General features: G+C 39.2%; 1 protein-coding gene across 2 annotated transcripts in view; it reads right to left on the reverse strand.

Annotated features, from left to right (window-relative positions):
* Positions 1-391: 391 nt before the first annotated feature.
* ACAD11 (acyl-CoA dehydrogenase family member 11) overlaps positions 392-13,906 on the reverse strand; it is a 100,652-nt gene continuing 87,137 nt past the window's right edge. The window contains exons 18-20 of one of the 2 annotated variants that reach the window (XM_047782767.1): positions 4,360-4,476; positions 3,149-3,258; positions 392-841 (exon numbers count right to left, since the gene is read on the reverse strand). In XM_047782767.1, the coding sequence (XP_047638723.1) occupies positions 727-841; positions 3,149-3,258; positions 4,360-4,476 (342 nt within the window). In that variant the 3' untranslated portion in view covers positions 392-726. The remainder of the gene's footprint in view (positions 842-3,148; positions 3,259-4,359; positions 4,477-13,906) is intronic. The other variant, XM_047782775.1, reaches the window with a different exon arrangement.

Below are 13,906 nucleotides of genomic sequence, written 5' to 3' on the forward strand. Positions count from 1 at the left end.
AACCCCTAGCCTGGGAACCTCCATATGCTGCGGGAGCGGCCCAAAGAAATAGCAAAAAAAAAGACAAAAAAAACCCGAAAAACTACATAACTTTCCTGTAGTTAAACTACCCACTGTTCTCATCAGTATTTTAGACAAAATTAAAATTTTTCTTAATTATATTTTCTCATAAGATGCCGTATCTTCTAGTAAACTTTAAACCTCATTCAGATTTTATGCATAAATGCTTCCTGCTGAATTACTAAGAGGTTTATAATAGGAAGTCTAAAATGGACCAATCGGCCATGGACCACATATCCTTCTCTCCAGTGCAAACATCACCACAAAGTGTTAAACCAACCCCTCAAACCAGTGTTAAAAAGGAGAGTCCATTCTATTTTTTACAAAGTAGTGATGAAATATTCCTTGAATGTTTATTTAAATGGAACAATTCCTGAAAGTCACAAAGTGACAATATTATTATGCTGATGATTTAGCTCTATTTCATTAGGTATTAGACTGAATGTCAACAGCTATGCTATAAAAGTTCCTTTTTCACTTAAACCTTTGAAATTATAAAGTTGCAAGTGTGACCCTTGTAATGATAAAACACATTGATTAAAACATGCTCAAAGTTTTACCAAAGTGAGTAATTAATCCCGTGATCAAACTGCTGCAAAAGTGAATGAGATTAAAATGCTGGTGCTGATGAAGTGTGTGTAAAGTCGAGGCAGTGTCTGTCACCTCCTACACCTTGGACTTCAGGCGCCTGTCTTGGTCCCACAGCTCCAATCTTGCGACTGTGGAGAGGTGGACTTCATCGGGCCCGTCTGCTATGCGCAAAGTTCGAATGACGGCATACCTGGAAAAACACAGAGAGCAGGGGTAGCAGGACTGAGCAAAGGGGAACAGATGCTTTCACATCAGTCACTTGGACTTTAAGCAAAGACTCTTAGTGTTTGAAATCTCGCCCAGGTAGAGATCAGGAAAACTGCACAGGGAGTCAAGGCAAGTGAGCCCAAAAGCGGGTGAAATGCCATTTTAAAGTCCTCCCCCTGGGAGTGGAATCTTTTTTTTTTTTTTTTTGTCTTTTTAGGGCCACACCCGTGGCATATGGAGGTTCCCAGGCTAGGGGTCCAATTGGAGCTGTAGCCACCTGCCTATACCACAGCCACAGCAACACAGGATCCAAGCCACATTTTCGACCTACACCACAGCTTACGGCAACACCGGATCCTTAACCCACTGAGTGGGGCCAGGGATCAAACCCACAACCTCATGGTTTCTAGTCAGATTCGTTAACGACTGAGCCACGATGGGAACTCCAGGAGTGTAATCTTAAAAGGCACAGTACAGTGGGCTTAATCTCAGTCTGGTTTGCTGTAGGTACTAGAAGTTGCTAGAACCAGATGTCTTAGGTAGAATCTAAGACTATATAACATTTATATACTATAAATGTGTATAGTACTAAATATACATATTTAGTTTTATCTTACTAAAAATTGATGGGGGAAAGTCATGGGCCACCAGACTCTTATCTTCAGTGTGTTAGAAAGAAGGTGGCCCTGTGCCCGGTGGGCATGGGCAGTGGACAGCATTCCTCCCTGACTCCCAGCAACCACAGCGAGGACAGGAGATGGTGGCTCCAGTGTGGCTGAGGCCTCCGTGTGTGGCGGTAGTGTCCCCAGTACATACCCCCTCTGGGCCCCCTCTGGCCAGCGCTATTCCCAGGGAGAACCCCCATGAGTTATTTATAGCCAGGAACCTTCAGAGCATCCCCTCAGTGTAAAAATGAACATAATTGAGTGAAATGACAATTATAATCAGATAACTATTTATTGGAGTTCCTGTTGTGGCTCAGTGGTTACCAAACCTGACTAGCATCCATGAAGATGTGGGTTCAATCCATGGTCTTGCTCAGTGGGTTAAGGATCCAGCGTTGCTGTGAGCTGTGGTGTAGGTTGCAGACATGGGTTGGATCCCGAGTTTTCGTGGCTGTGGTGTAGGCTGACAGCTGTAGCTCCGATTAGACCCCTAGCCTGGGAACCTCCATATGCTGCTGGCGCAGCCCTAAAAAGACAGAAGACACACCTTCTGCAGCTCCATACCGAAAAAACAAACAACCCCATCAAAAAACGGGCAGAAGATCTAAACAGACAGTTCTCCAAAGAAGACATATGGATGGTCAAAAAACACATGAAAAGATGTTCAACATCACTCATTAGTAGAGAAATGCAAATCAAAACCACGATGAGGTACCACCTTACACCAGCCAGAATGGCCATCATCAAAAAGTCTACAAATAGTAAGTACTGGAGATAGTGTGGAGAAAAGGGAACCCTCTCACAGTGTTGTTGGGAATGTAAATTGGTGCAATCACTGTGGAAACATTATGGAGATTCCTCAGAAAACTAAAAATAGAACTACCATTTGATCCAGCAATCCCACTCCTGGGCATCTATCCAGAGAAAACCATGACTCAAAAAGATACATGTACTTCAATGTTCATTGCAGCACTATTCACAATAGCCAAGACATGGAAACAACCTAGATGTCCATCGACAGAGGGGTGGATAAAGAAGATGTGGTACATATACACAATGGAGTATTACTCCGCCATTAAAAGGAAAGAAATAATGGCATTTGTAGCAACATGGATGGACCTAGGAATTATCATGCTAAATAAAGTCAGTCAGACAGTGAGACACCAACATCAAATATCATCACTTAACATGTTGAATCTAAAAAAAGGACACAGTGAACTTCTCTGCAGAACAGACACTGACTCACAGACTTAGAAAAACTTATGGTTTCCAAATGAGACAGGTTGGGGGGTAGGGGGATGGGCTGGGGGTTTGGGATGGAAATGCTATAAAATTTGGTTGTGATGATCGCTGTACAACTATAAATGTAATAAAATTCACTGAGTAATAAAAAAACCCCAAAAAACAAAAAAAGACAAAAGACCAAAAAAAAAAGAAAAGAAAACTATGTATCAGTATGGAGTTCTCCAGTAAGGTACCTACTATTACTTCAGTTAGCCTTCAGTTATGCTTTAAAGTAAGCTAGTTATCTTTATTTTCTTCATAAACAATTAATATCAAGACACCTATAGTTTTTAAATTCCAAGCCCATCAAATGTGATGGTGCTTAAATGACATCTACTCACATGTTAGCCAGAGGGTAGTCCTGGGAAAGGCCTGCACCTCCACACACTTGGATGGCTCTGTCAACAATTTTGCAGACTGTCCGGGGGGCAGCTACTTTAATCATTGCAATCTACACAAGCAAGATATAAAAAGAATGTTCCTCTCTCAGACAATATACAATGTGTCAGACTTTGATATAATCTGTATTTTCTTTGTGAAAAGAAACAAGGGAACTTTCCCGCATACACTCACCACTGAAACAGGATCTTTGATGAAAGCCAACAAAGATATGCTAATGCAGCTAACGGCCATATTTCAATCAATACAGACCTTGTGGAAAGAGATACCTCTTCCAGATCACACCTGATTAACTTATTTACAACGTGCCTTGTTTCTGAAAGGATTTCAGGCAGCTGATAGATGACATTCATCACCTTAGGGATCATAAAGAGTTAAAGAATTTTTGCTGATAGTTTTTCCTTTTTTTTTCTTTCTTTTTGCTTTTTAGGGCTGCACCTGCAGCACATGGAGGTTCCCAGGCTGGAGGTTGAATCGCAGCTGTAGCTGCCGGCCACAGCCACAGCCATAGCCACAAGGGATCTGAGCTGCATCTTCGACCTACATCACAGCTCACGGCAACCACTGAGTGAGGACAGGGATTGAACCTACATCCTCATAGATAATAGTTGGGTTTGTTACCACTGAGCCAATGATGGGAACTCCACTAATCAGTTTTTTCTTAGCAACTTCATTGCTTTTATAATTTAATGATCATATTGTTCTTCTATACAAGAAGGCAGGGGATTAAGAGGTGCCTTCTTTGAAACACTTCTGTGTGGCAGCATGTGCTCTGCCCTCTCCATCAACTTGGTCAGTTTGCACTAGAGCCCTAGTTCGTAGGCAGGCAGATTAGATACTTTGCCCAAAGTCAGAAGCTTAAAAGAAAGTGACATACTGGGTACAATTCCAAGTCTACATAAAGTCTCTCATTTCCCTACCTTCTGTTGCTTCATCTCAAGAAAGCTGAAGATATTCTACCTCCTGAAAATAATTCCCTAAAGTAGCCCAGTGAAAGAAAACTAGCCAGTGACATTCACCTATAATATTTAAACCAAGATCACACGGAAACTTCCAATACTGAGTGCCCTCAAAGCACCATGAAACCTGAAATGCCCAAGGAGTAGGAGAGACTGGAGAGCGCTTGGCCGATGGTGGTCCAAGGGGGCCTCACCTCCTTCTTAGCGCCATCGATGCCCCGAGTATCAATGCTGTGGGCAGTTTTCAAGATCAACAAGCGGATCTCCTCAATGGCAATTCGGCTTTCAGCAATCCAGTGAGCCACCACCTCCTGCAGGGGAGCAGAGGGCAGCAGAAGCAGGAGGAGATAAGCTGGTGTCTGAGGTCCACACGTAACACATCCTCGACGCCAAGGACTGTTCTCAAGCCTTACTCCATATATTTTTAAGTGGAAGCATTAATTTGTTTGATATACACCAGCCAGCCACACACCTGTGGGATGCTGCAGGTGACACTAAATTCAAACAGATTTTAGAAAAAAACTATTTGCTCAGAACACAATCATTTATTTTGGATATCCTGATGTTTAAAGTCAAGATGGCTGAACTAAGCTACTCTCTCATTGCCAAGACACTCCTTACTGGCCCTTCTGAATGCTAATTGCAAAGTCTCATTGAAACTTGGGTAAATGTAAAACCTGCTTATAGACAGTTCCCAACACAATCCCAGGGAGGGAATGGTCCAGCAGTCCTGTGTTGTCTTGTTACTATTATTTATTTAGTAAACAAGTTTTTCTTTGGTGAAGCATTCTATGAATATTAGCACATGTATATAGATTAGTGTAACCACAATCAAGATACAGAACATGTCCCAAAAAAGCTCCCTCGTGTTGTCCCCTTTTGGGTGCTTCTGACCTCTAGGAATCGTGGAATGATTCTCATATAGTAGAGTGCTGCCTCTTCCAGAATGTCATATAAGAGGAATCATTTAGCATGTATTCTATAGAGGCTGGCCTCTTTTACTCTGCATGGTGCCTTTGAATTTCATCTGAAATGTTGTATGTATCAACTCTCCATTCCTTATCACTGAAAATATTCCATCATAGGGATGAACCATGATTTGTTTATCCACTCATTTGCTGAAGGACATGTGGGTTGTTTCCAGTTTGGGGTGATTATTATTAACAGGGCTCCTGTAAACATCTGCATATAACTTTCTGTGTGAACATACCTTCTTATTTTATTATTTATTTATTTATTTATTTTGTCTTTTTGCTATTTCTTGGGCCGCTCCCGCAGCATATGGAGGTTCCCAGGCTAGGGGTCAAATCGGAGCTGTAGCCACCGGCCTATGCCAGAGCCACAGCAATGCAACCTTCTTATTTTTTGAAGCAAATAACCAGGAGTGGAATTGTTAGATCAGGTGGTAAATAGTTATAAGAAGCTGTCAAACAGTTTTCCAGAGCGACTACCATTTTGCATTTCTGCGAGCAGTTTACAAGAATTCCAGTTGTTCTCTAAACCATCAGCACTTGGTATAGTCGGTATTTTTAAATTTTTACCATTTTCAGCAATGTGCAGATTTCTCATGGTGGTTGTAATTCATGTCTCCTTATTGGTCCATGATACTGGTCACCTTTTGATGTGCTTATTTGCCATCTATATATTTTGTTTGGTGACGTGTCTGTTCAAGTCATTTGCCCATTTTTAAATTGGGTTGTTTTCTTACTGTTGGGTTTAGAGAGTTCATTATTCAGCCCTTCGCTAGACAATTTGTAAATATTTTCTCCCAGTTTATAGCTTTTTTCATTCTCTTAACAGTGACTTTCACAGAGCAAAAGTGTTCAATTTTAATTAAGTTCAACTTTTCAGTTTTTTCTCTTACAGGCCATACTTTTGATGCACGTCTAAGAATATTTTGCCTAATCCTAGGTCACAGAGATTTTTATCCTCGTGATATTTTCACCTATATAAAAAAATCAGTTGATTCATATTTTAATAAGTGTATTTCTAAAGCCTCTGTTCTTTTCCAAAGGCCTACATATGTCCCCTTTTGCTGCTACCACACTGTCTTGATCGTCTGAGCTTACAATGTCTTCAATTGGATACTGTGATTCTTCCAACGTTACTCTTCTTTTTCAAATTGTTTTATTATTTTAGTTCCTCTGCATTTCCATAAGTTGAATCAGCTTGCTTTTATCTACAAAAATGTCTTGCTGGGATTCTGACTGGAATTATATTAATCCTATAGATCAATTTGAGGACAGTTGACATCTTTACTATGTTAGTCTTCCAATCCATGAACATAGTAGTATTTCTCTATTGATATGGGTTTCTTTGATCACTTTTAGCATGTAGATACTATATATATTTTGTTAGATTTGTGTCTACTGCCTTTCTTAGTAAAATAATACAACAGTAAATGGTATTTAAAACATTTCAGCTTCTGATTGTTCATAGCTAAGTATACAGAAATAACATTAGTTTTATGTGTTGGTCTTGTATCCTGCGACTTTACTAAACTCAGTTATTAGTTCTAGGAGAGTTGTTTGGTTTGGTAGATTCCCAAGGATTTTTACATAATCATGTTGACTGCAAAGAGAGACAGTTTTCTTTCTTTTTCCCTCTAATAGGCACTTAATTTCTTTTTCTTGTCTCACTGCACTGGCTAAGACTATGATGATAAAAACCAGTGGTGAGAGTAAACATTCTTGCTTTGTTGCTAATCCTGGGTGGGGAGGGGGGAGAGCATTCAGTCTTTTCATTATTCAGTATGATGTTAGCTATAAAATGTTTGGATGCTCTGGATCAGGTTAAATTGCTTTCTATACCATATAGTGTGCTGTGAGTTTTATCATGAACAGGTGCTGAATTCTAAAAGTCCCTTTTTGCATCAATTGATATGACCAGGTAGTTTTTCTTTTTTAGGCTGGTAATATGGCAGATTACAATGATTTATATTTTGTGTGTGTGTCTTTTTTAGAGCTGCACCCATGGCATATGGAAGTTCCCAGGCTAGGGGTCGAATCAGAGCTGTAGCTGCCAGTCTACGTATGCCACAGCCACAGCAATTCAGGATCCGAGCTGTGTCTGCGACCTACACCACAGCTCACAGCAACGGTGGATCCTTAACCCACTTAACCCTGGGATTGAACCCATGTCCTCATGGATACTAGTTGGGTGTTACAGCTGAGCCATGATGGGAACTCCTGATTAATTTTCTTAATGATTGATATTTAAATATGAACCAGCCCTGCATTCCTGGGATAAATTCCACTTGGTTCTTCTTTTTACAAAGATTTACTGGATTATATTTTCTGTATTTTTGCATTTATATTGGTCTGTAGTTTATTCTTGTCTGGGTTTGGATTAGGGTAATTCTGGTCTCATTAATGAGTTGGTGAGTGCTCCTCCTCTTTGTTTTTCTGGAAGAGATTTGTAGCACTGGTATTATCTTTTCCTTTAACTGTTCAGCAGAATTTACCAGTGATACCATCTGGGCCTAAAGATTTCTTTTTTCAGGATAATGTAAATGTGAATTTAACTTCTTTAATCTTTGTAGAACCATTCAAGTTATCTATTTCACATTCAGGAAGTTTTGATAGTTTGTGGCTTTTGAGGAATTGGTCCATTGTTAAATTTATGTGCTCTGTGTACATGCCTGAGTGTGTGTGTCCTAAGGCCCAGACCTGGAGTGGAGGGAACTCTAGCTCAGCTTCAGCACCAGTACACAATTTCTAGTTCAGCTTTTCTCAGAGGTCTCCAACACTGTAGTTTACAGAATACATGTACAAATTAAGAAATTGGTACCTCCAAAGACTTCTGTTTCCAGGAAGATGGAATAGATGTACTTTTCCCTATTCCTCTTGCAAAGTACAACTAAAAACTTGTGCATTAGCTATTAAAACAACAACAACAACAAAATAAAAACACAGGAAGACTCTGAAAGGTTGAGGGAAGAAGGCAGACTGGCTACAGACCAGAAGAACAACAAACATGGCAGTGATTTCCCTGGATTTTCTCTTTGTCTCATTTATACCAGACTTGGAGTTGAAAAAGCCAGAAACCTGTTAATGACAATGAGGACAGAAAAAATCAAACAAAACCCAGCCTCAACAAAAGCCTTATGTCTTTAGCTGAAGAATTGGGAAGGGGCAGCTGGAAAGACTGAAAACCTAGAGAATAAACCACTCTACCTAAGCCCAGCACCACAGAAAAAAAGCACTGACCCCGCCCCTACTCTGGCCGGCGCAGACTTCCACCCTCGTGAGTGCTGTGATGAGGTACCTGGACACCCCTGCCTGCGTGGATCAGACAGAGGGTGCCAGGTAAGGAGCTACACCAGGAACACATTCCCTCCCCTCTCTGTGGTCCGTGGGGACCACCCAGCGATGAGAATGCAGCCCTCCTCTCAGGTCTTAATGAAGGCTGAGTGGGAACCTGGACTTCTACTTCTGCCTGCCTGGCAGTAATGAGGTGGTGTAACCCTTTCCTCTAACAGAGGGGTGTTAGAGAAAGCCAGTTAAAATAGAAGGGTTAAATGAGATCCAGAATCTCATAACACAATAGGAAAATGTCTAGGTTTTAATAAAATTCATTGATTGTGCCAAAACCCAGGAAGTCTCAAAAGGATGACGATGCCAACACTGAGATGACAGGAATGTTATAATTTCTCATAAAGATTTTATTTTTTACTTGTTTATTTTTTTGGCCCTGCCTGTGGCTTGTGGGGGCTCCTGGGCCAGCCACCATAGCACTGACCTGAGCCACAGCAGTGACAGAGCAGTGATCCCTAATCCACTGAGCCATCAGGAACTCTGATTTCTGACAAAGATTTTAAAACAACTATGATAAAAATGCTTCACAGTTGAAGCAAATGAGAAAATAGAAAATCTCAACAAAGAAACTGAAGTCTTAGTAAAGAAACAGGAGAAATAAAGAAGAACCACCAAATAGATATTTTATAACTGAAAAGTACAATAATTTAAATAAAAAGCTTAGTGGATAGGCTCAACAGCAGAATGGAGGGGACAAATCAATGAACTGGAAGACAGGACAATAGAAATTGCCCAATTTGAACCACAGAGAGAAATATACTGAAAAACTTTTTTCAAAAGAGTAACATTAGGGACCTGTGAACATTCATGACAGAGTCTAGGAAGAAAAGAAAGAGGGCAAGACTCAAAAAATACCCAAAGAGGAGTTCCCACTGTGACTCAGTGGTAATGAACCCAACAAGTGTCCATGAGGATGTGGGTTTGGTCCCTGGCCTTGCTCAGTGGGTTAAAGTTCTGGCATTGCCGTGAGCTGTGGTGTGGGTCACAGACACGGCTTGGATCCCACGTGGCAGCCTTAAAAAAAAAAAAAGAAAAAAAAAGAATGGCTGAGAACTTCTTAAAATTTGGCAAGAGATATAATCTATAGATTTAACAGGCTGAGTGAACCCAAAGCAAGATAAATCCAAGAAATCCATGCCAAGACACATCACAAACTTCTAAAAACAAAGACAGAATCTTGGATCATCCAGTGAAGAATGACACCTTACCTAGGGGGAAGTGTGTGTGTGTGTATGCCAGAAGGAAGTGGCAGGGTATTTTTCAAGTGCTGAAAGAAAAGAATTGTCAACACAAAACACTATACTTAGGATATCCTTGAGGAAAAGAAATCAAGACATTCTTAGATAAAGGAAAACAGAGAACTTGTCACTTATGGACCCTAAAAGAATGGCTAAAGAAAAGTTTTCTAGAGAGAAAAGTTAAAAGAGGAACCTTGGAGAGTTCCTGTGTGGCTCTGTGGGTTAAGGCTCTGACATTGTCTCTGTGAGCATGTGGGTTCAATCCTTGGACTTGCTCAGTGGATTAAGGATCTATTGTTGCCACAAACTGCAGTGTAGGTTGCAGATGTGGCTTGGATCTGGTGTTGCCATGGCTGTGGTGTAGGCCTCAACTGCAGCTCTGATTGGACCCCTAGCCCGGAGAACTTCCATATGCTGCAGGTGTGGCCATTAAAAAAAAAAGAGAGAGAGGAAACTTGGAAAATTAGGAATGAAGAAAGAACATAGTAAGAAATAATATTATCGCAGACAATTGGTTTTTCTTTTCCTCTTGAATTTTCTAAACTATGTTTGATGTTTGAAGTAAAAATTATAACACTGTGTGTGATGTCATTCTAAATGTATGCAGAGGAAATATTTAAGACAGTTATATTATAAATGGGGAAGGTTAAAGGGATTAAAGGGAGGTAATGCTTCTGTACTTTATTCAAACTGGCCAAATGATGATACTAGTAGACTAATGAGATACACATATAAATATATGTATACATTTATATATATTCCATATTATATATAGTTATAGTATCTAGAGCCACCACTAAAAGTACTATACATAGAGATAAACTCTGAAACACTACTGATAAATCAAAATGGAATTCTAAAAATATCTAACCCACAGGAATGCAGGAAAAAGAAAACAAACTAAAAACGGAACAAATAGAAAACAAAACATAAAATGACAGACTTAAGCCTAACCTTATTACCAAAGACAAAGAATTAAAAAACATGACCCAACTAACTATATGCCATATAGAAGAAATTCACTTCAAATATAACGATATAGGAAGGTTGAAAACAAAAAAGATGGAAAAATATATCACACAAACATTAATCAAAGGAAAGCAAAAATAGCTATATTAATACCAGATAAAAGTAGACTTCAAAGCAGAGAAAATTACCAGAGACAGAGAAGGTCATTATATAATGATAAAAGGGTGGATCTTCAAGAAGTCACAGCAGACCTAGATGTGCATGAATCAAACAACCAAACTGCTTAGTATGTAAAACAAAAACAGACAGAACTGAAAAGAGCAGTAAACAAATCCACAGTACTAATTGAAGCCTTCAACACCCCTCTCTCAACTACTGATAGGACAATTGACAGAAAATCTGCACGAATACAGAGTAACTCAACAATTCCATCAACCAACAATAGATATTTATGGAACATACCATGAAACAACAGCAGAATATGAATTCTTTTCAAGTATCCACAAAACACTTATTACAATAAGATAAACCATATCCTAGTCCATAAAGCCAATCTCAAAAAATTTTAAAGAACTGAAATTGTATAGTTTGTTCTGTGACCACAGTGGGATCAAAAATAGCAAGAAAACCTCTAAACACTTGGAAACTAAGCAACATGCTTTTAAGTGACCCAAATCCAGGGGTCAAAGAGAAATCTCAAGGGAAAGTGAAAAATACACACTGAATGGAATTAATATGAAAACACTATACATAAAAATTTATGCAATACAGGTAAAGCAGTTCTGAGGGGAAAATTTGTAGCACTAATATATAAAGTAGAAAAGAGGAAAAGTCTGAAATCAATAATACATGCTACTACCCCACTACAAACCTAGAAAAAGAGTAAAATAAGTGTAAAGAAATCAAAAGGAAGGATATAATAAAGATCAAGAAAACAGAAAACAAAATATAGAGAAAAATTAATGAAACAAGGGATCTTGTTAATGTTAAATCATAACATCAATTATTTTAAGATTTCATATATTAATAGTTAATATAAATTCTTTGAAAAGACCAATAAAACTGACAGACTTCTAACAAGATTGACAAAGGAAAAGGAAAGCACAAATAACTAATTTCAATAATGAAACATTATTTTCAGGGGGTATCACTGAAGACCCTGCAGACATCAATAAGATCATCGAAGAATATTATGAACAATTCTAAACATGTAAAATTGTCAACCCTTCCTCAAAAAACACAAAGTACCAAAACTCACTCAGTATAACTATTAAGGAAACTGAATTTTAAATTGAAATTACCCCCAGCCCAAATCTCCAGGCCCAAATGATTTCATTGGAGAACTCTACCAAATGTTTAAAGAAGAATTAACATAAACCTTGGCAACCTATTTGAGAAAGTAAGAGATGGGAACACTTCCCAAATTATTTTGTAAAGACAGAATCACCTTGATATTAAAACAAGATAAAGACAGTACAAAAAAAGAAAACTACTGAACAATAGTCATGAGTACACATGCGAAAATCCTTAACAAAATATTAACAAATAGAATTCAGCAATATATAAAAAGAATTATGATAAAGTGGAATTTTTTACAAGGATGCAAAAATAGTTTAGTTCTGAAAATCCATCACTGTACTCCACCGTATTAGCAAGCTGAAGAAAAATCACATGGTTGCACAAATTCAGAACAGTCATTTGACAACACTGAATATTTATTCATGATTAAAAACTCTCAAAAACTTAGTTATAGAGGGGAACTCAACAAAGCCTATCTACCAAAAACCTACAGCTAACATTATACTTAATGTTCTCCTAAGAAACTGGATCACTACATAGCTGGTGAGAATGATAAATGATAGAGCCATGTGGAAAATAGTTTGGTGGTTTCTTTTTCTTTTCGCCTTTTCTAGGGCTGCTCCTACAGCACATGGAGGTTCCCAGGCTAGGGATCCAATCGGAGCTGTAGCCGCTGGCCTACGCCAGAGCCATAGCAACAATGGATCCGAGCCACGTCTGCGACCTACACCAACAGCTCACGGTACTGCCGGATCATTAACTCACTGAGCAAGGCCAGGGATCGAACCCACAACCTTGTGGTTTCTGGTCAGATTTGTTAACCACTGCGCCATGACGGGAACTCTGGTTGCTTTTTCTTTTCTTTCTTTTTTATTTCAGCCGCACCCTTGGCATTTGGAAGTTCTGGGCTTAGGACTGAACCCGTGCCACAGCAGCAACCTGAGCTGCTGCAGTGACAATGCTGGATCCTTAACCTGCTGGCCACAAGAGAATTCCCTTTTTTTTGGTTGGTGGTTTCTTAAAAACTAAACATTGCAACTACTATGTGACCCAGCAACCGCATTCTTCTTGGGCATTTATTTATCCCAGAGAAATAAAGACATGTTGATGCAAAAATTCAAATGTTTATAGCAGCTTTATTTGTAATAGCTCAAAACTGGAAAGAACCCAGATAGTCCTCAACAGGTGAATAGCTAAACTGTGCTAATCCATACCAGGGAATACTACTCAGCACTAAAAAGAAGCCAACTACTGATACATAGAACCTGGATGAATCTCCAAAGAATTATGCTGAGTGAAAAAACCCAACCCCCCTAAATTTACATACCATATAATTTCATTCTTAAAACAACAAAGTTATAAAAATGAAGAACAGATTAGTGGTTACCCAGGAGTTAAGGAGGAAGAAGTGTGACAGTGAAGTGGTTGCAGCTATAAAAGGACAACATGAGGGCTCTTGGTGGTGATGGAAGTGTTCTGTATCTTGACTGTATTGATGACAATATCCAGGCTCTGCTAGTGTATCATAGTTTGACAAGATGTTACCATTAGGGGAAACTGGGTCAAAGGTACAAGGGATCACTCTGTATCATTTCTGCTACCTGCATGTGAATATACAACAATCTCAAAATAAAACACTTAATTAAAACAGTTGGTACTTGCTTTTCATTTGGCTTCTCTGAGTTTTGGCCATTGGTCAGAATTTAGAAGGGAAGCTGGGAGGTGGGTAGAAGAATATGGTGACTAAACCTCACCATAAATTCCACTAGCAACCAAGCATTCAGAATTCTGTGAAACACAGGAGATATGACAAATGCTTCTATTTTGCGGCGGGCGGGGGGGGGGAGTTCCTAATTTTAAATATAGAACTGGTGTTTAAGTAGAGAATAGTTTTTTGTTAAGATCATTCACCAGCAGAC

The sequence above is a fragment of the Phacochoerus africanus genome, chromosome 1, assembly GCF_016906955.1.
Source record: "Phacochoerus africanus isolate WHEZ1 chromosome 1, ROS_Pafr_v1, whole genome shotgun sequence".
In the NCBI taxonomy this organism is placed as follows: domain Eukaryota; kingdom Metazoa; phylum Chordata; class Mammalia; order Artiodactyla; family Suidae; genus Phacochoerus; species Phacochoerus africanus.